General features: G+C 51.5%; 1 protein-coding gene and 1 long non-coding RNA gene across 2 annotated transcripts in view; both read right to left on the bottom strand.

The window, feature by feature from the left end:
* Nucleotides 1-13,506, bottom strand: part of Niban2 (niban apoptosis regulator 2) — a 49,921-nt gene extending 36,415 nt beyond the window's left edge. The window contains exon 1 of the mRNA XM_034494765.2: nucleotides 13,258-13,506. Within this exon, the coding sequence (XP_034350656.1) occupies nucleotides 13,258-13,312 (55 nt within the window). The 5' untranslated portion in view covers nucleotides 13,313-13,506. The remainder of the gene's footprint in view (nucleotides 1-13,257) is intronic.
* A 6,902-nt stretch (nucleotides 13,507-20,408) lies between these two features.
* LOC143441131 (uncharacterized) lies at nucleotides 20,409-21,188 on the bottom strand. Its single transcript, XR_013108350.1, has 2 exons — nucleotides 21,089-21,188; nucleotides 20,409-20,560 (listed from the first exon to the last, which is right to left on the bottom strand). It is a non-coding gene; the product is annotated as an uncharacterized LOC143441131 (long non-coding RNA).
* Between the last annotated feature and the right edge of the window lie 1,422 nt (nucleotides 21,189-22,610).

Genomic DNA, 22,610 nt, shown 5'->3' with positions numbered 1-22,610 from the left:
AGGCCATCAGGAATCTGTTCCATCTGTGACAGGAGAGCAAATGACAATAATTATCCCACGGGACAAAAGCAAGCTTTCAAGGAAAGGTGGCAATTGCACAGCAGTCAACTGGACACCACTTTGCACAGGCAGGACCTAGGGGTCTGGGCTTGGCAGCCACCAGCTCAGTGCCAAGTACACAGGGGTCTCAAACGGTGCTGAGGGTCTGCCTTGTCCCTGCCTGTCACACTAAGAGTTCAGCCAAGTCCAGAGACGGGTCAGGAGCCCAGGAGGAGGACCAGGCTGTCCAAATCCCTAGCCTTACCGTCCGGAACAAGAACAAAGATCTGAAAGCCAGTGAGTCACATTAAGGGGAATGAGGCACAGGCAGGAAGGAAACCCTGTGTGGATGCCTGCACCTTGTGCCTATGGCCTCAAACACAATAGGCCCAGAGTGCTCCTTCTAATAAAGGGAAGAGAGAAAGGCTGGGCTCTCCTGCATCTGAAAGCAGCCAAATTCACGCCCTCCATCCTTGTCCACTCTTGTGCACCACAAATCCCAGGCCAAGGCCCCTACGCATCCAGGTTGGAGAGTGGCCTCTCTCTCTCCCCTCTCTCTCTTTTCCTCCCTCCCTCCCTCCATTTATATGCTTTGATTTTGTCTGCATGAATGTTTTGCCTGTGTGTGCATGTGTACACAGTTGTACAACCATAAAAGTCAGAAGAGAACGTTGGCTCCCTTCGATCTGGAGTTAGGGATGATTGTGAGCCCCCTCATGGGGGCTGGGAATTGGACCTGGATCCTTTGTGAGAGCAACAAGTGCATTTAACCACTGAACCATCTCTTGGGCCCCAAGTGGCATCTTTTTATTCCCACATATCTAGGTATTAAGCACCATGGTGTCTATCATCATAGGAGCGACGACTCCCAGACACACACAAATTCACAACCGTTGCAACATTAAGGGTCAGTGACATCCTTTACAGCAAGGGAAACAGTTAAGGACCTAAGGATGCTTGGTCAGTAGCTGGAAAAGCAGGCTGTCATCACCAAAGCCACTGTCCACCCAGGGAATCCCAGGGGGAATGCAGAGGAGCCAACCCTCAGATGCTACAAATATATTAGTAAGGATGGCCACCAGGGCAGCCAAGGGCCCCAGCCCAAGCACTGGGGACTACAGAATGAGGCTGAGAGTCCTGTAGTGTCATTTAGTATCTATAACATGACCCCAAGGTATAGAAGAGCCTAGAAGGATCTAGAGAAGGTATTATGTATGTACTGTATTATATATTATGTATTGTATTATGAGGAAAAGAGGCCTAGACTGGAGGCAGGTATAGTCCGAGGCACCACACAGCTTTCAGTCCATCTATTGCTGACTGGCCTCTTGATACACAGAGCTAGCCTCTTAAAAGCTCTCCATGTGACTTAGCAGGGGGTGGGAAGGTGGCAGGCGGCCCCTAATTGCACAGGAAGTCTGCTGGGCCCTGTATGGGTGGAGGGGACCAGGCCAGCAGGGCAGGACCTCAAGTCGCTAGACTTGGATTCCACTTCAGGCTCCACAGAAAAACAGGAAAGCTGAGTAGTGCTGCTTGCAACAGCTGCGCCTGGGAGGAGGTTTGGCCTCCTAGAACTAGGGGAGTCCAGGGTCGGTAAGAAAATAACCCCCTGCTCAGTACAGAAGCCCCCACCTCAGGCCAAGAGTAACAGACCAGCCTTTGAGGCCCCAGCCGGGTCAGAGAGACACAAAGGGCCTGCTGTGTATACACACTTGACCCACACCATCTTTCCATCTTGTCGACATGAGATGGGATCACCACCACTTTAAAGAAGGGGAAACTGAGGCCCAGAAACACGAGGAGATTTGACCAAAGTCACACAGTGACTGTCCTGAACATGGAGAGCTCTATCCTATGGTGGTTCCCAGGGAGCTGGGACCAACTCCACACAAGGAAAGGCAATCTGTCCCCCCTCCCCTTTTCCTGGCAGCCTAAATACGGGATGGGGGTGGTGGGAGGAGGGTGGCGCGTTGGCTATTTTTAACCAGATGCAGTTTTCTGTCTGAGTGGACAAGCCTGGGCTGTCCTCAGACACAGGCCCGTCTGTGGAGCCACACAGGGCCGGCCTTGCTTGAGGAGGACTTGTTTATTTACTTAATTTTCAAAATTATAACCTCTGTAGCCTAGCCGGGCCCAGTCACCCTTCCTGGCTGCTTCTGGGCTGGGCCGCGACACAGAGGGCAGTCAGGCGCCCTGGGTCCAGCTCTGTGGCCTCTGAGATTGTGGGCTCCTCTGTTCCCTCTCAGAGCCTCCATTTCTTCAGTGAGGAAATAAAGGACAAGACTGGTTAAATATTTCCTTTTGTTCGTCTTTCTTCTTTCCTCCCTCCTTTCTTTCTTCCTTTCTTTCTTTCTTTCTTTCTTTCTTTCTTTCTTTCTTTCTTTCTTTCTTTCTTTCTTAGGCAGGGTCTCCTATGTACTCCAGACTGGCCTTGACCTCGTGACCCTCCTACCCTCCTGACATTTAGATCATTTCAGTCTTCCCACCTGAGACTCAGAAGTGTCCAGGCCAGAGAAAAAAATCATCCAATACCCACCAGAAACTTTCAGGTCAAGGCAGGGGACTTCTGCTGACAGTCAACTGTGTGCAACTTTTCCTGAGTCCACTAGGATATGGATCCCCAAACACCACTCTTCATTTCAAAGAACACAGAGCTGGACATGGTGGCTCCTACCTTCAATCCCAGCACTCAGGAGGCAGAGGCAGGAAGATCTCTATGATTTTAAGAATAGCCTGGTCTACATAGTGAGCTCCACGACAAGCTCAGATACATAGAACACTGTAAGTTTCAGGATTTGGAAAATTGAGGCAGGCTGAGGCAGGAAGAATGCTGCAAGTTCAAGACCAGCCTAGATTGCATGGTGACACTTGGTCTCAAAACAAAACTTCAATGCTAAGGATGTGCCTTAGTTGATGGCAGCATGCACGGGTCCTGAGCACAATCCCCAGCCCCTCAGAAAATGGGATGTGTGCCCATGTCCGTATTCCCAGCATGGGGAGGTAAAATACAAGAATCAGGAGCTCAGAGCCATCTGGTCAGACTGTCATCGCATGCATATGGTACTCTATAGCACATCTCTCAGCACCTGTAGATACCCCAGAGGCAAGAAATGGGGTCAGTGTTCCTACCTCACTGTCACCTGAGGCTCCAAGGAGAGTGCCATGACCAAAGCTACACAACTTTGTCCCTAGGATTAGCCTACTCCCACCCATCACAGACAGATACAAAACCCCCTGAACTGACAGACTGTTCGATGCCATGCACTTAGAAAGGCGTAAGCATGCACTGCCTGTCACATAAACCACACTGCTTGTTGGAATCCTCTTGGCCTGCACAAAAGCTCCACAAAACCAAAGCTATATCACAGCCCCGTCCCCAGCACATGGTTTACACTGGTCCACGACAGCTTTCTGAACAAGTTCTACCTCCCTCGGCAAGATCTTTGTGCAGTGAACATCCACCAGGGTTATTCTGTGCTGTGACATGGCTGAGCTCTCACCACAGACCTAGTGACCACTGCACAGGTAGGCAAAGAGAGGAAGGGACACAGATGGGGTATAAACGAGGAAAGACTTGACAAATGTCCCTTGGCACTCAGACTGTGTGGCCTGCTTCCTGTAACCTACAGGGAGGAAGGGAAAGTGGTCTTCCTCCTGGATGTGAGGTACCTGCTAGAGCATCCTACTCCCCATCCTACACACAAATCCTGATCTCACCTTTCTTATTATGACCCCTCTCTCTCCCCCGCAAGATTTCTCTGTATAGTCCTGGCTATCCTGGAACTCACTCTGTAGATCAGGTTGGCCTCTAACTCAGAGAATCCTCCTGCCTCTGCCTCCTGAGTGCTGGGGTTAAAGGTGTGCACCACCACCAGCTAGCTATTTTGTTTCTTTTTATGTTTTATTTATTTTATGTGTCTGGGAGGACAAGAACACACATACACAGGTCAGAGGACAACCGGCAGCCATTGGTTCTTTCCTTACAGTGTGTGGGTTGCAGGGATCAAAGTCAGATCACCAGACTTGGTGACAGACTCCTTTACCTGCTGAGCTATCTCACTGCCACCTGCCCCACACTTCCCCTTGAGAGGAGGGACTTCCTGAGCCAGAGTCTATATATGGCAACTGTAGCTGAGACCCCAGGAAACCCTGCCACAGCCTCCCTGGCCCTGTACGGGGTCCCAGCAGGCCTAGGTAGGTACTCTGATGCCCACCTTTTAGACTTGGAGCTGTCAGGAACACAGTGAGCCTCCTGACATCAGAAGGATAGAAGCAGAGGCTAAGGGCCAAGGAGAGGCCATTCTCCATCCAACAATCTGCAGGATGTCAGCCCTGCAGAGCTTCCCTCGACCCAGCAGGGCCCACACTGGTAAATATCAGGAAGCTCCTGTCTGTCACGGAGACCTTGGCCATGCCCCCTACAGGGATATGCCTCTCTGACTGCACCCTACCTCCAGCCACCTTTCCCCGTCCATGCTCAGCCCACCATCAGGCCTGAGTGTCACTTCCACCTGGAAATGACCCAAGCTTCCCCAGGTCTCTCAGGACAAGGCCCCTCCCCTCCAAGGCCAATGCATATGGCTCTTTCCACACCCCTCTCCCCCACCCTCCCCTGTGAGAACACAGCCAGCCAGGAAGCTCCAGGCAATCAACGATCACTGAGAATTATGGTTAGCCTGTCCCAGCACAGGAAGGGCCTTATAACTGTTCTTTGCTTCCTTTGTAAAGCAAGCTCTCTGCCACTGGTTTGAAACACCAGAACTTTTTTTTTTAATAGCATAAGAGTATTTGGGGGTGGAGACCCTCAACAGTACCACAGCACATGCTTAGAGGACAGCTCCGCACCATTTGCTCGCCCGTGGGTTCTGGGAGTGAACTCAGGAGCTAGGCTTGCACGGTGGGTGTGGCACCTGCTAGACCAACTTATGGGTCCTCATAACCTACCGCTTTGCTGTTGCTTTGAGACAGGGTCTTATATAACCCAGGCTGGCATCCAACTGGTTATGGAGCCTAGGATGACTTTGAACTCCTGACCCTCTTTCTCCAGCCTCCTGAGTGCTGGGGTTACAGGCATGCACCATGAAGCCCAGATGAAATTCCATAACTACTGAATAAAGGAAGGAATGACCAGCTGTGTCTAGGGCCAGTGCACATCACCTTTAAAATGTCTCAGAGGCATGCACCCCTATTTCCATACAGTAAGCTATTTGGTTTTGCCTTCACAGGGCACCTTGAGACTCCTGGAAAGGGTTTTCAAAGGCAGAGACTTCCCAAAAGAAGATATTAATCTTGAAGTCACAAATGAGAACAATCAGAGAGGCACAGCCACTGTCCAGGATCACACAGCAAATAGTCAACAGGACTGGGTTAAGATTCACAAATCTAATTTCAGACACACGGTGGTTTTATCCTCTGTGTCCCACCTCATGGTAGACACTGAGTGGACAATGCTGGGACCACAGTCCTATCTTGCACATACAGGCTGAATACCTCAGGCATCCCAAACCAAAGGCTGGTGGCATAACTCAGGCTGGGACACACATGCTTCCTGGACTACAAAGCTGCCATTCAGGAGGGGGCAGGCAAATCAGCCATGTCTCCTGAGATGGCAAACAAGCCCAGTGGAGAAACAACCAAAAAACTGTCGATTGGGATGGACAAGCCCCGACATCTTAAAAGCCCTTGCCATGTAAACATGGCAAAGTGTTCGATTCCCCAGACCCCACAAAAGCTGGAAGGAGAGAACCACCTCCTCAAAGCTGTCCCCCAATCTCCAGATGTGCACCATGGCACACATGTGCCCCCACACATCCACACACATCCACAGCCAATTAAAAAAAAATTAAAAGCTGGGCAGTGGTGGCGCACACCTTGATCCCAGCACTCAGGAGGCAGAGGCAGGAGGATTTCTGAGTTTGAGGCCAGCCTGGTCTACAAAGTGAGTTCCAGGACAGCCAGGGCTACACTAGAAAACTCTGTCTCGAAAAAACAAACAAACAAAAATGTATGCTATCTTTCAAGATCCGGACATAGCTCAGTTGGTGCTCATTAGGAAGCGTGTTCCACATAAGCAGGGTGTGGTGTCCCATACCTGTAATGCCAGCACATGGTAGAGGTCATCCTTGGCTACAGAGCAAGTTCGGGGCCAACCTGGGATATATGAGACCCTGTCTCTAAACAAACAAACAAAACAGCTGTCACTCACTGTACTGTTACCACCCACCTCATGAACACGGCACTATCCAAAGATTACATCCAAAGATTACATCCGGGATCCTCCCAACAATCCCCATCTTTACAAAGAGCCATGACACTCAAAGACATATCAGTGTCCCCAGAGACCCAACTCATATAGAGGCAGAGCCAAGACTTGGGCCTAAGCTATGCAAAAAAATCTTGGGGGAGGGGGGGTGGCAGGGGGCTCACGATGGGTTGCCGGAATCAGCGCATTTCCTAAAGGAGCAGGGTCCAGGGTGGGCAAGGCACCACAAGAGCAACACTTCCGGTTCTCCCAGTTTCGCGGTTCAGCCTCCTGGGTGACTCAGGCCCTGAAAACTCCAAGAGTGGAGTAAGGCTTTGCTCCCCACTCAACCTTCAGAAAGCCCTGCATCCCTAGGCAGGGAAGTGGGTGGGGGTGGGGCCCGGGAAGGAAAAGGCAGCACAGGAATCTGTAACCACAGGATGATGCTTCTGCCACAGTGAGTGGTGAGTCAAGAGCTTGGGGGTGGCAGGGGGGCTGGGGGTGGGGGGATGACAGCAGAGGGGTGGTTGCTCAAAGACAGACTGTGAGCCTCAGACTGAGTAATGACTACGCGGTGGGATGTTTCTGTGCAGAGTCTCTGACACAAGTTGCACAGTCCCCACTCATTTCCTCCCTCCCACTCCCACGCCCCGCCCCTCATCCCAAGTCTGGGTCTCTCTGGGGCCTTTCCCACACTGGGCCCCTGTCCATCGTGGCTATGTAGACACAGTAGGGTTTGGACCTAGTGGCTAAGGCCTTGCTCTCCCTGTGTCCTGACTGCTGTGGAGGCAGTTCTGTGTGATAATCCAAGCAGAGGATCGCATGGCACTGTTAGTAAGTGCTCAATTAAAAGATTTGGTCTGGGTGCTGGAGAGTTGGCTCAGTGGTTAAGAGCACTGAGTGTTCTTCCAGAGGTCCTGAGTTCAATTCCCAGCCACCACATGGTGGCTCACAACCATCTGTAATGGGATCTGATGCCCTCTTCTGGTGTGTCTGAAGACAACAATAGTGTACTCTTATACACAAAAACAAATCATTAAAAAAAAAAAAAATTTAGTCTGGGCTGTAGCGCAGTCAGTGGAGCCTCTTGCCTAGAGCACATGTGAGGCCCTGCGGTGGATTCCTGACTAAAATCCTCCTCAGCTACACAGTGAGTTTCAGGCCAGCCGGATTACCATCTTTTAAAAAAAAAAAAAAACAAAAAAAAGGAGACCATCTTTTAAAAAAAAACAAAAACAAAAAAACTATTTTAGCATTCACAGTCTGAGAACTGCCCCTCCCTTCTCTATCACCCGCCATTCGCCATTCTCAAACAGGAAATGGACCAGTCCCTGTGGGCAGCAGGACAGAGGAGCAGTCCCTGTGTGGTCACATGTCCTGGGGCCACACTACCAACTCATGGCAGTGGCTTCAAGTGGACTAGCATCTAACGGATGCTCCAGGGTCCTGTGGGCTCCCAAAAGAGACCCTTCCTGGACACATCCAGATGAATAAAAGCAGGCAGGGAAGGGAGAGGGTAGGACTCCCAGATGAGTCTGTCTTCAGCAGGAAAGCCAAACACAGCCAGGGAGGGCTCAACATAGCAGATTCTGTGTGCTCCAAAAGCCTACACAGCAGGAGCAACCCAAAGGCTAACTTTTGGAGGAAGCCTAAGAGATGTCTGTGTGTCCTCGCATGAAAGGACATGCAGCCCTTGGAAGAGATGTTTGTTGCAAATGGTTTAGAAAAAGAAGCAAGACACACAGTGTCACAATGCCAGCAGTCTATGACAATGAGCAGGGGCAGGCGGGTGAACCCCACAGAAGGGCAGCGTGGTCAGGCAGGGGTGGGTGAGCAGCACGGCTTGTCTTTCAGCTTCATTCCTCAGGCGGCAGGAGGCAGGGAGGGCGGGCTATGGCCCAGTTTGGGATTAGAAAGGTCTCTTTTGGCAGCCTGTGTGGGAAGGCCTGGAGGGTGAGGTGGGAGGCCCCCAGGAGGCCAGAGCACAGGCTAAAGGGTGGGAGAGGACCCAATAGAAGACTAGAGGTTGGGGGGAGGGGAGGGCAGGGTCAAAGCCAACAAAAGCACATTATGTAAGACTCAACACGAGAGAGATAGCCGAGTCCCCAGACAGCTTTACCCCCAGAGGCTGACCCAAGCCTGGTCAAGCATCCGGCCTGCCTAGTCCCTTGGCAAAGCCCTAGGCAGCAAAGCAAAGAGAGGGTGACAGGGAACACACCCATCATTTACTCCTGTGGAACACCCCCCTTTACTCCTGTGGAACACCCCCCTTTACTCCTGTGAAACACCCCCTTTACTCCTGTGGAACACCCCCCTTTACTCCTGTGGAACACCCCTTTTTACTCCTGTGGAACACCCCCTTTTACTCCTGTGGAACACTCCTGCACCTGCAGCCACTTTTAGAAGGGGAGGGGTAAATGGGTGTGGGGGGGTAAGATCAATTTTCAGGTATTATTTGCTTTTCTTGACAAATAAACATGAACCCCTTTTCATACCCAGTTATCAGGAAGGTGATAACCTCAATAATAAAGTAGGTCTTGGCGAGGGTATGTAATGTGTGCAGCCTTCCAAAGGCTGTGAATGGATACATCCCCCAAAGTTCTCCGTGAAGCCTCCTATACCAGCTCCTAGCACAAGATACAGATGGGGAGGTTTGAGTAGCACAACGCATACTAGCCAGATGCCAGTAAAAAAACCAAGCAGCCATTACCAGGACTCCACATAAATAACATTGCCTCAGGCACAGAAAAGCACCTTCAGTAGAAGGAACAGGCCCATAGAGGAGTGAACACTGGTTTTGAAGAGATGACCAAACGATTTCTGCTGGAGCTGGAGCGCGGTGGCCGAGAAAGAAAGGCAGAAGATAATGGTTTTTGTAACCTCCCCATCCCGAGGTGTGCAGGCAGTTCAGCCAGTGTTGCCTTAGAGTTGAGGGGACTGGCGAAAGTGGGGTACGGTGGCTGCTGATGCCTCCAGGGTTTATTTCAAGTGGACTGAAAATGTCTTCAGACATACGGAGGCGGTTACACATTTCAGCCAATACATGGAAAATCCTTTTCTGTGGGTGGGTGGGTGTGGAACTGGGTCTCAGTAAAGCTGTTGTTTTTAAAAAAGAGTTAGCCAGGAGAAGGGAGAGCAGGGTGGGTGGATGGAGCTGATCAAAGGTGCTGGGGCAGTCTGTCCTCTGTGAGAGCATTCAAGCTCCTTTACTGAGGGGTGTGCCACAACGTCCCTTGGGGATGCCCTGGAGAAAGGTGATTCCCCATCACAGACAATGACAGCTCTCCCACTGGCAGCTCGGGCTCCAGGCCCTTTCCCTCACCTGTAGCATCTTGGTTTGGGGGTTCTAGCTGTTTGTATAAAATCCCTCAAAGTGCTCAGAACCCGTATGAGAGTCCTGTCCCCTATTTCATGGAAAGGACGGACTGGCACAGCTCAGCCACTGATCTGTCCTCTGGCTCCTTCTAAACACTGTCTCTGTCACCAGTTACTCAACCCACACCAGATAGCCCACATCCATCACACATAACCGCCACAGCAGAAGGAAGCCAGGAAGAAATCAAAGCTTCTAAAAACTCTGGCTGAGGCTCACATCTGGGGAACTTGACACACTGTCTCTAGAGTCAGGACAAATCCAGGAGAAACCATACCAGCCTCTGCCCCACCCTTTGAACTTCGACACTAGAGGGAAGCCAATTACAGAAGCCCACAAACAAATCTCAATAATCAAATGTCTGCTGAGCTCTGCTGCCCAAGGCTGGGCAGAACCTTCTCTGCTTTAAGCCACTAAGTCCTCTCAGCAGTACCTAGCTACCATTGTGACTCCCATCTCACTGATAAGAAAACTGAGCTCCAGCCCTCAGTAAATCGTGGGGGGTAGGAGGCTCTGGCGGCACAGGCCAGTAATCCCAGCTAGTCAGAAGTCCAAGAGACAAACAAATGAGCTCAGATTCAAGTGTTGCCTGGGCTACAAACTGAGTTCAAGGCAACCTGGGCAGTTTAGTAAAACTATCCTAAAATAAGTACTATAAAGAGACTTGAGATGTCATAGCTTAGTGGTGGAGAGCTTACAAAGAAAAGGGGGTGGGCTGGAGAGAGAGCTCCGTGGTTAAGAGCAGTTGTTCTTGCTGAGGACATGGGTTCGGTTCCCAGCACCCACACGCTGGCTCACTACCATCGACAACTCCAGCCACAGGGGAGCTGACGTCCCTCCTCTTCTAACCAGGAACACATTCCATGCACAGACATATATGGGAGCAAAACATTCACACATGTAAAATACAATTAATAAATCTAAAAGAGATGCTGGCCCAAGGTCAGCGAGCTAACACTTTGCTCCAGTTAGGATCTGTAGGCCCTTGTTGCTAGAAGGGTCTTCAGCTACCAGGTGCCACACCCCATTCCCCGTTCATATCTAGGGAAAACTGAGATCTAGGGAAAACAAGCAGCCCCTAGGTGACTGACACAGGCTCAATTGCTCTCAGGCCCCTTCCATACCAAACGTGCAGAAACCACCCTGCTACCAGCATCTCCAGCACTGGGCTGGAACAAGCCTCTGCTTGCCAGAGGCTTTGAAACGACAGGATGAAAGATGCCGGGGCAGCAAAACAGTACCCTGGGTAAGAGCACGCCTGACCTTTGCCAGGACTTGCAGGCTGGTATTCACCTGCTCACCTGCTAAGGGAGGGTGGAAGGTGGCCAGCCAAGCCTTAGCACCCTAACAGGCCTGGGAGCTTAGGGCCCTGTGGGAGGGGTGTTCTCACAGCTGACACTTTCACAGGGAGGGAGGACTCTGGAATTTTAATCATGTACCTGCTGGGTGGGGTGAGGAGACTGAATGGGTGGCTGGAGATACCAAAGACACAACCCCATTTCCCTCCAACAGATTCCTAAGGAAGTTAATTCTCTCTCCCTCTCTCCCTCTCTCTCTCTCTCTCTCTCTCTCTCTCTCTCTCTCTCTCTCTCTTTCTCTCTCTCTGTTGGACTACCTTCTTGTAGTACCCACCCTCACACTTGAGGCGCCTCCCTCCCCAGGTGAGCCTGCCATGGGATCTAGGGCATCTGAAGAGGGTTATTAATAGCGCTTTCAAGTGTCTGGAGGAAAGGTGAGCAGGTTCTGAGTGGGCACAACCCTATGTTCCCCAGCCTGTATCCACAAAACAAACTCAGCCTGGAGCAGAAGGGGCCACTTTACCCTCCCAGTCTCCAGCTCCACTCAGGGAACTGGCCGGGAGGGCAGGGGTGGGTTCTCAGCCTAAGACTTGGGAAGGTGGGAGATCTGGGTGTGGAGAAAGAAAAAAAAAAAGAAAAAACCACTGAAGTAGGGCACACTCCACTCATGCTTGCAGAGAGCTCTGAGAGGAGGCCCTGAATGGAGAGACTGTTACAGAACCCCAGGAGGTTGCCACCAACAGGGAAGGGACAGGAAGACTCCGCCCTGCCCTTCCTGAGCCCAGGCCTTGTCCTACAAGGAGGCCTTCCAGGACTTAACCCCTAGTATTCAGAGGTGAGAAATAATCTGAATTATCCCCTCCTGTGCCCAACTTCAGCCCTGGCCCAGTGACTGGATAGTCCTCTGGTACCTTCTTTGTGCCCTACTACAGTTGAGCCCTGGAAGAAGGGGGGGAGGGGGGGAATAAGGGACACCTGCCTTGCTCTAGGGTCCCTGCTATCAAAGGAAACATAGCTAAGCACCCAACAGGTCACCAAGATAATGTAGGGACCCCACACTTAATAAACAGGGAGACAAATCAAACCAATGGAACTGTCTCCTCTTCATGTGCTCTGATGAACCCAACTGGCTGGCAGGCCAGGTCTCAGGGCCTCCTCAGAAGCCCTGTACTAAGCATGGCTCCATAAGCTCTCAGCAGCCATCCCAAGAAGGCAACACCCACCCCTTTCAAAGACAACACCCAAGCTCTTGGACATTGCAACTGATTCAAGCAGGGCAGTGGTGGCCCAGGCCCTTAATCCCAGCACTTGGAAGGCAAAGGCAAGTGGATCTCTATGAGTTCAAAGCCAGCCAGGTCTACAGAGCTAGTTCCAGGACAGCCAGAGCTACGTCCTGAGACCCTGGCTCAGAAAACAAAAACCAAACAGACTGGCTCAAGATCACACACTTGGGGAAAAATCTGAAATTACATTCAGGACTGCCTGGCTTGACTTGCCTGTGGTCAGCCCAAGCTGAGTTTTGGGACAGCCTGAGATTCTCACCCCATCTCCCACCCCACCCCACCCCCAACAGTGAACCCAGGATCAAGAGCTTCTCCACAGACTTGGGAGCAACTCCCTCTTGCGAAGTGTCCACCATGCAGTGACAGGCTGAGATCAAGGCTGGCTGAAGGAAGGTACTGGAGATTGGACTCCGGATCTGAGGGAGCCAGCTCTGGCCATAAACAGACCCCCTACGCTGTAGTGCTAGCACTCTGCAGAGCCAAAAGCCAGGGACCCGCCCCTTCAAGAGCACCCCATCTCTCCTTAGCCCCACTCTCCACTTCGGTCCCGGGCTCTCCAAGGGCCCATCCCCCTGTAAGCTTCAGCCACGTGTACCCGGGCTGAGGCCAGGGCAAGGAGGGACAAGGCAGCTGAGGGGGAGTCTGGAAGGTCTGACTGTGTGGAGCAGTCTGGAGTAGAGGGTTAGGCTTGGAATGTTGTTGGGAAGAATGGGGACGCGACCCCTCCACCACGCGATCTAGGCTGTAAGTGCAGAGTTTTGGCAGGGCTGAGCTCCAAGGGAAGCAAGTTCCAGTAGAGAAATGGGGTCCCAGGCTCCTCAAAGGGGGAAGGGGGCACACAGAAGGGCCTGGAAGGGCAGTCCAGACCGAGAGGGAACTAGTTCGGAGGAATAGAAGGGTCTGGCCGGCTCCCGACCCGGACCTTGACTCTCGGGGACCCCCTCCCCAGCCCCGTGCGGTCGGAGGCGTGGCCCGGGGTGCCCGGTGGAGCCCCTGGCGGGCCGGGCGCTAAGCGGTCCTCACCTGCGATGTGCTGGCGCCGCGCGTCATCCAGGTGTGTGGACAGTATGTCTCCCATGGCGAGGAGAAGCCGCGGCCGGATCCGCCCGCCGCTACTCAGACGGACGCCGCTGGCGCCATGGAGTCCGCAGGCCCCGCTCCCGCCGCCCCGCAGCCCCGCTGCCGCCTGGGCTCCTCTGCACTCCCACCGAGATCCCCGCCGCGTCCCTCCCGCCGGCCGCTGCTGCCTCTCGAGCCGGCGCCCAGGCCTAGGAGCCCGCCCCGCCCGGACAAGCCAGGCCACGCCCCTGTCTGAGCCACGCCCTCTTCTCCAGTCCAGGGCGGGAGGGGACCTCTAGACAGCGAGGAGACTTAGACAAAGAGAAGATCCCCAGAAGAGAGACCCGGGACAGACGCGCCTGGTGTGCTTCAAATTCAGATAGCAGCGAAGAAAAGGCTGATGAGGGTATCGCAGAAAACGGAGCGCCCTTGGGGCTGTAGCCTAAGCGTCTCCCCTCCCTTCCTCACACCGAGGACAATGTAGGGACTGCAAGGGGACGCCTGGATGGACGTGCCGGAATTCAGCATTCCTCCAGACCCTTGCCTCCTGGCTCCTAACCCCTGCCCCCAATCTCGCCCGCAGCTGCCTGCACTGGGGAAGTCCCCTAGCCTTGATCGGACCTGTCCTAGAAGGTGTGCCAGCCCATCTTGCACAATAGATAGGGGTAGATGGGGAGGGGAAATGGACAAGCCTGGGATGGAGGACGGAGGGACATGGGAGGGGAAAGGATGGGGCAGGGGCGAGGGGAACATGGTTGAAGCCCAAAGATACCAGGGCCCAGCTCTGGGAGGTCATTCCTCAGGCCCAGCCTGTGGGTGGTTCATTCGAAGGCGGCTTGCCGGACAGAGCAAAGCAGGAAGACTCTTTACAGTTTGCAAAAGACTGCCTGAAATGAAAAGCTGGGACCTCGGACTTTGGGTACTTGGATGGTAGGGCTGGGCATGGGTGGGTCACTAGCAGAAAGTGTTTCGGTTTCTGGACCTCCCAAGCCGGTAGAGACCAATTGATGACCTGTAGGTCTGCCTGTGTGTGTGACCAGGGCTAGCTAGTTGCTACTTGCTTGCACCTCTTGGCTCACCACTATAATGCACTCCACCCGTTATTAGCTGCTCTCGATGTAACCCTGACACCTGGCAGCAGGATTATAACAGTTATCTATAACTAAGCACCTGTCTCTCAGGCCTGTCACCACCACACAAGGTGATGCAGGCTCTCAGTTATGCTTTCAGTCACCAGTCATTCAGCCACTGTGGTGAACGCTCATTTGCTAAGCCTTTCTGCGAGATGCTGTGCTTGAGGGTGCGTGTGGTGGCGCATGCAGTAGGGAGGGCAAATTTGAGGTTGTGGAGCTGGTGTGATGGCTCACCGATGACAGCACTTACTGCTCTTGCAAGAGCAATTGGGTTCCATTCCTGGCACCCACATCAGGCAGTTCACAAATGCCTGTAACTACATTTCCAGGGTGTCTGACCACCACAGGCTGCTATACTCACCTGGGGCCAATAAATTCATCCAGGAAAACACACATACATATAAACAAATAAAATAAGTGATAAGACTTTAAGCAGCCTGCTGGGCGGTGGTGGTGCACGCCTTTAATCCCACCACTTAGGAGGCAGAGGCAGGCGGATTTCTGAGTTTGAGGCCAGCCTGGTCTACAGAGTGAGTTCCAGGACAGCCAGGGCTACACAGAGAAACCCTGTCTTGAAAAACAAAAAACAAAAACAAACAAACAAACAAAAAAAAACACTTTAAGCAGCCTAAGCAAGCTGCAAAGCAAGTTTGAGGCCATTCTAAGATACATAGGAAGACCCTCTTTCAAAATACCAATGGCTAAACTGGACAACTGGTGGCACATGTCTTTAATCCCAGAGTTCAGGAGGCAGAGGCAGGAGGATCTCGAGTTCAAGGCCAGCCTGGTCTACAGAGTGAGTTCCAGGACAGCCAGGGCTACACAGAGAAACCCTGTCTAGAAAATATGGACACAAACATACACAGGTTCATGTGCACACACACACACACACACACACTTGCAGGTTCGTGTGCACACACACACACACACACACACACACACACACACACACATGTACACACAGATATTAAGGATGAAAAGATGAGAAAGTCCAAGCTACCTATCCTCTGTGACCCTGGACAAGTGGCATTCCTTACTGGGTCTCAGTCTCCTCACCTGTCAAGTAAGACTAATGACACTTTGTGAGGAGGCTAGGAAGAGAGAGAGTGTGCCTAGAATAGTCATGACTGACTTTCTCAATAAACAGAAATGCCATTCTGGTCCCTGCCCTCCAGAAGTCTGAGGGAGGGAACAGAACATTGTGTTACAAGGATAGTGATTCAAGCATAGTTCCAGAGCTAAAAGTTGAAAAACAAGAATTGTGACAGTGTGCAGCAAGGAAAGGCCACTCAGGGAGTGAGGCCTACACAGGCAAAGGCAAGCCCGTGAAAAAACAGGATGTGTTCAGAGTCACCAGGAGGAACTGAAGGCAGGCTAGCAGGGATTTCCACTTTCCTTGTGTAGAGATGGCTCAGAGAAGGAAGGTGACTTTTGTCCAAGTCTCATAGCAGGCATCTGAGGCCATCACAGCTGACCCTCAGTGTCACGTTCTCTGAGCTGCCGGAGGCAGATGATGCTGGTAAGCTCATTTCTCCTTCCCTCAGCCTCCACCACAGAAGCTAGAAAGGTCTGTTCTGCCTGGGGAAAGGACTAGAGTCAGCTGGGCCCCACCACAACCTGATCATCCCAGCCAAGCTAGAGGCCTGGGCCAGGTGGAGGAAACTCCCTGGTAGCCTGTCTCTAGCCTTCATGGTGCCCAGAGCCTGGAACACACAAACATCCCAGAACACATGTCAGGTCCCTGGCACAAGGACCCTTTCCTCTTGGCTTAGAGAGAGCTCTGTTGTCTGTCATTCAACTACCCTGAGCTCCCACGACCTCAAAAGTGGGAACATTCTACCAGGTGGTGGTGGTGGTGGTGCATAGTTTTAATCCCAGCACTCAAGAGACAGAGGTGGGTGGATCTCTGGGAGTCTGAGGCCAGCCTGATCTACAGAGTGACTTCTAGGACAGCCAGAGCTACATAATAGAGAAACTCTGACTCAAAAACAAGAACAAAAAAGCAAGTGAGCTTTTTTTGTGATCCACAGCGGACAGAAATGGATTGTCTTTCTAGGGGCTTAGAGATACCAGCATATGCTTGCCTGAATTTAATGAAATGTGCATTCAAAAGAGATATATTTTGTTGCCCCCTCCCCAGATGCTAGAGAGCAAATTCAGGGCCTTGTACTTGCTAGGCAATCGCTCTACCACTGGGCAAAATTCCAACTCCCCAAACAGACATTCTAGTATAAGTCATTTATACTGGGTTTGCTTGTGTGTGGTACTGGGGAATTGAACCAAACGCCTGAAACTGCTAAGTAACCACACTACTGAATTCCCAGCCCTTGGCCTTTAGAGACAAGCCCTTGATGTTTATGTGTATATCTCAAGGTGGCCTTGAACTTGTGGTGTAGCCCAGGCTTGCCTCAAATGTGTGTGCGTGTGTGTGTGTGTGTGTGTGTTGGGGGCGAGGGGTGTCACACATTACCCAGACTGGCTTAGCATTCACTATGCCAGACCACAAACTTGAACCAGTCTTCCTGCCTCAGCCTCCTAAGTGCCCGGGTTACAGGTGATTTCTGGAATAGATGGATGGAGACATGAGAAAGGGGTGTCAGTGGGAAAGGGCAAGCAAAAGGTGTCCTCCACTCTGGCCCTAGAACCACAAGGATGTGTCGAGAGTCTTCCTGCAGAAGGGGAAGGAAGAAAGGATGGGTGGGACTAGCCATGGAGCCTGAAGAATGTGGTTTGTTCTGAAAAGATTGTAAAGTTCTCTAGAGGCTCTTAGCTGTCCCCTGTGCGGTTGTCAGTCAGGGTAGTTATGGCCTTTGGGTAAGGCCACTTGACTTTTTTTTTTTTTTTTTTTTTTTTTTTGGCTAGGGAGGGAAGCTGAGGCCTTGCTGTGATAAGCAAGCATTCCACCTGAGTACCGTCCCCTAGCCCGTCCCTTTTTATACAAAGAGAAAAAAAAAAAAAAGAATATAGTCACTGTATGGCAGATTCCAGGAAGTCAGACAGCAAAGGAGCCCAGGTCATCTTCCTTCCAGCTTTTTGTTTGCTTTTCATTAACTTTTATACGAAGTGTGTAATGGGTGTCATGACACACTCACACTTCATGTCATTGTCCCTTTGCCCATATTCACACCCATCCCGGGGCTTGTGCGAGCTGGACAAGAATGGTACTGTGGAGTCACCCTTTGCCTTCCAGATATGAATAGATTGCAATGTGGGGTCTCCTTCCTTCTTCCTTCCTTCATTCCTTTCTTTCTTTTTATATTTTTTTTTTCCTTTTTTGTTCTGGTTTTTTTTTTTTTTTTTTCTTTTTTTGAGACAGGGCTTCTCTGTGTAGCCCTGGCTGTCCTGGAATTCACTCTGTAGATGAGGTTGGCCTCAAACTCACAGAGATCCTCCTGCCTCTGCCTCCTGAGTACTGGGACTAAAGGCACACACCACCATTGTGTGGCAGCAGTGTGCTATCATACGTGTACAGGGTGCATGTCGTCTGCATTTTCTCTTGTCACGCTGGGGCTTAGATGTGATACAAGACAAGCAGGTTAGTCCTCTGCTGACCTCCACCCTCAGTCCAGCCACCTTCTCATTCCTATCCTGTACTCACTTTCTATTAAAATGTCAAGAGTGAGTGTGTGTGTGTGCGTGCACATGTGTGTGTGTACATGCATCTGTGCATGTGTGTTACATACATGTCCCTGTGTATATGCACTTATACAAATGAAAAATATAAATGAAAAGGAAAGAATATGCCTTCTCCTAGGTGTGGTGGAGGAGACCAGAGGACATGGGGACATCTGGGAACATCCATGGTTCCCATGTGAGGAGAGGTGGAAGGGGAACCAGGTGCAGCAGCCAAGATGATGACAATATAAAAGGGGGGTAACGAAAATGGCTGGATTATATAGAGAAGGGCCTCTGGGGGAAAGGCAGCCCAGCTCCTGGGCTGGAGAGTTCAGGGTAGAGGATGGAGTATACCAGCCATTCCCTGAAACAGGCAGGACTGAGGGATTCTGGGAGAACCTGGTGGCTAGGTCCACTCTGATATGTTAAATAGGTATCTCAGCTGTTTGTCCCAGGGTTGAAGACATAGCAATACACATGTGTGTTCTTGCATGTCGAGGCCGGAGGTCAACACCAAGTGTCTTCCTCAATGCCTCTCCATCTCATTCTCTGAGAAGGCCTCTCAGTGAACCCAGAGCTCAGGGATTCAGCTAGGCTGGCTGGCTGCCTGTCTCTGCCTCCCCAGGGCTGGGATTACAAATACACTGGGATTACAGTGTCCTGTTCCCACGAAGGCTCCTGCAGCTTTCAGATGGGTTCTGGGTATCTGAACTCCAACTCTGGACTGTCTTGATACTTACAAACTGAGCCAGATCCCCAGCTGTAATAAGACGTTCTCAGCCTTGAGAACTACTAAAGCCTTTTTGCTTAAAAAACAAACAAACAAACACAAAGAAAAAAAAAAAAAAACCCTTCAGACTGTCTCTTCTCTTCTCTGCACACACTCCTCCCTTTGCCTTGGTGACTCCAGGAATGTAGTTCAAGGGTAGGAGTGTTAGGATCTGGGACAAGGAGGGAAGGGACCCTGCTGCCCACCTGCTGGGCCTGCTCCTCCTAACCTGGAATGCTGCTTACAACCCTTGATTCACCAGGCCTCTGCCAGGAAGTGGCTTCTGCCAACCTACCTCTCAGCAGGGCCGCCCCGCCCAGCCCCACCCTAAAGCACTTTTGGAAACTGCAACTGGAAGGTGAAGAATAATGAGCCTTTACTTTGAGAGGGAGGGTCCAGAGGCTGGAGCCGGGAGCCTGGACCGAAGCCCAGAGCAAGGCAAGCATTTCTCTAGTGTTTCCAGGAGGGTCTTGGACAGCACCCTTCCTTGTCCTATAGGAAGAAGGAAGGCCCTTTCTTTGCCATGCCCCCCCCCTCAGGTTTCTGTCCCTCCAGGTTGGCTCTGAGCCCCAGCTCTGCTTGTCCCACAAACCTGTCAGACTTGAAATAGAGGAGAGAGAGAGAAAAAAAAACAAACACGTTCAGTAAACTACAGAGGGGTGTGGATGAATCGAGATTTTGTTTTTAAGGAATATCATGTGTCCACCTCTGTTTACCTGGTTGGCATGCCCTGTGGTACGGAAGGGACCCTGGCACTGGGCCCAGACCTCCCCTTTGGGCACTGAGAGACATGGCAGCACGCAGCTGGTTCCACCCATCACCTGGCCTCTTTGAAACTCCCTTGCTCCTTCAGAGGTGCAACTGTTACCTCAGGCAGGGCCCAGCAGGGCCCGTCCTTGGCTGGCCTGCCTGTCGATAGCCTATCACTTAATTCTCAATGGACAGTCACATAGATTCTTAAAAAACACAAATAGGTTGTGTTGTTATTCACCTTAAACTGTCTGTGGCTCCCACAGTCCTTGAGATGAGGCCACACTTAGGGAATTCTCCCAGCTTCTCCTTTTTTTTTTTTTTTTACATTTTGTTGTCTGTTTGGTTTTTTGTTGTTTGGGGAAACAAGGGAAGGGGAAACATCACATAATAAGGATCTCAGATTTGCAAGTCTATTCTCTCTCCTCTGCTCCTACTGTGTGGGTTAGATATTGGCAATAGCCTCTCCCCCTGAGCCATCTCGGCAGCCCCAGCCCTGCTCCCCTCTCCTCTCTGCCAGTCAGCCTGAGCCTTCACAGCTGTAACTAGTACTACCTTACACTATCTTAGTGCATACAAGCTAGTCCTCTCCCCTGACTTCTGCCCCTCCAACCACCATGCATTGTTCACAAATCAGATAAAACAGCCTTTACCGCACATACCGTTGAGCCCACCGCCTTGCTCTTCCCAGCACTCTAGACTCTCCCTACAGTACAGCCAGTACATTCCAAGAGTTTTCGTTGTGTGTTTGGTTATCTGTGTGACTGGAATGTCCTCTTTGTACTAGGACAGTCCCCACTCCACGTAACAAAACACAAGATTGAGTGAGCGCCCCCCAGTGCACAAACCATTGGCGACGGATGTGTCCCCTTGGTCCTGGATCCTAACAGGCTTGTCTGGAGACCTGTGTATTATCACATCTGCCTGCGGCAGTGATGTCCACCTCACTTGACAGCAAAATAAGTCACCACCTTTCCAGATCATGGTTCCACGGTCAGACCTGATAATACAGAAGCCAGGAAGGGAGCAGTGAAGAGTCAGTGAAGCAGAGAATGGGAAACCCAGTGCCCAGTGCAGCAGGAACTTCCTGGTGTGGGAGTCTGTCAGCTGGGCTGTCTTTGTCTTCGAGCCTGTTCTCTCAGAACATTTGCTGACACCTCAGTAACTCCTACAACTTTGGGGAGACAAAATGCGCTCAAAGGTGCTATAACTTCTCAGAAATTTCAAACCAAGTGAAGGATGGGATGAAGGGTTGGGGTGCAGCTCAGATGTAGAGCACATTCTTGGAGTGCATGAGGCCTGGGTCTTAGGTCTCCTGTCAATACTTCTCTTAGTTGCTGTGACTTAGGCACAGATCTTACCACTGACTCCCTGTTCTCCAGAGTGAGACCCCTGAAAGATGGAGCAGGGCCTGACTCCTGGTGAGCCCTGGGAGCTGTGTGTTGCTGAGCCCACTGGCACTGGGCAGTCTGTCCCAATTCCCCCTCACCAGTAAGGAGGAGGGACTCACACCCCACACCCCACACACCTCTTCCACTTCAGCCTTGGTTTCCTGCTGGGCCACAGCTGTCCCTCACCAGCCAGTGTGACTCAGAGCCTTCCAGCACTGCTGCCAACCCTGCCCAGCCCTCTGGGTGGGTGACTAAGCTTGTGGTAAAGGCTGGGCTGAGCTCCTGGGGTAGGCCGGGCCCTCCTTCCTCTCTGTCTTGCTGATTTCTGTCTCTGGGCCTTCTTCAGAGGATGGGGATAATATTGAACTCCAAAAAACACTTCCTGAGCACCTGGTTGTCCCACGGGGACTGAGACTGGACAGACACCATATTTTGGGAGTTATAGACGGAAAGCAAAGAGGAAGTGGGAGGGCGATGTAAAGGACTGATGGGGATCCAGGACTAGGAAACTGTCAAGGATCGGCCCACCCTTCCCCCACAAGATGCCTGTGTGAGAACTGGGAAAGTCAGTGCCAAGAATCTGGGCCAGTCTGGTCCCAGGGCCCAGCTAGCTGGCTTGGCAAGTACAGCAGGCTGGCATCAGCCCCCATGGTCCACTCTGCCAGTCACACTTACACAGGGAGACTTGGGTGAGGAGGCCGGGGCAACACCTTCTTCTGGGAGACACTGAGAAATGGGTTCTCAGAGCTGTTTGGGTCGTTATTGTTGTAGGGGACTGTGTGTATTGGAAAGTGTGCTATTTGCATTATTGTGTCTGAAATAACAGATACTATGAATTCTACTAAGAGACCCAGTCCCATAGTGACTGTCATGGCTATGACACAGATCAACCTCCAAGCACCAAGGGCTAGGCTTTGGGATTTCTTTTCTAGGAGTTATTTTATTTTATGCGTGCTTTTTTCTGCACATATGTATGTGCACCATATGGGTGGCTGGTGGCCCCAAAAGTCAGAAGACGATGATGTCATATTCCCTGGAACTGCAGTTCCAGATGGTTGTAAGCTGTTATGTGGGTGCTGGGAACCAAACCTGGGTCCTCCACAAGAGCAGCCTGTACTCGGAAGCACTGGGTCATCTCTCTGGCCCTCAGATGAGTTGTTACTTTCATCAGCCTCGTTTTACAGATGAAGAAACTGATTCTGAGAGAAGGGATGTGGGTCACAAGGTGAGAAGTCAAGAAGCTAGGTGTCCCAACCAGGCTCCTTGATCCCAGCTGGTGGAACAAAAATTGACCCATTTAATGGATGTGGAAACTGGCTTGACAATGTAGGTAGGCAGAAGATCTGCTTCCAGACTGTCTCTGGTGAAACCATGCAGACCTCCAGTGTTTCTGCTTACATTCAACTTCATTCCCTTCCTGACACCACAGCAGGGGGATACCTATCTTCTTCTTGCCCAAATTGCCTCCAACCTTAACGCAGCAAATCCCCTGGGTCCCTGTCTGGTGTTTCCCTGGACTTTCAAAGAATCCCAGAGACTAGAAATCATCCCTCTCTGGCACACAGGAAACCATCAGCTGTACTTGAGTGACTGGTCACCCTAGACTTGGTTTCTGTAAATGGCAGGCAGATACACTCCAATTGGGAGGGTGTACACCTC

The sequence above is a fragment of the Arvicanthis niloticus genome, chromosome 2 (assembly GCF_011762505.2).
Source record: "Arvicanthis niloticus isolate mArvNil1 chromosome 2, mArvNil1.pat.X, whole genome shotgun sequence".
NCBI classification, from domain to species: domain Eukaryota; kingdom Metazoa; phylum Chordata; class Mammalia; order Rodentia; family Muridae; genus Arvicanthis; species Arvicanthis niloticus.
Note: the sequence above shows the minus strand (reverse complement) of the source record. Positions and strands in the feature narration are given on the sequence as shown.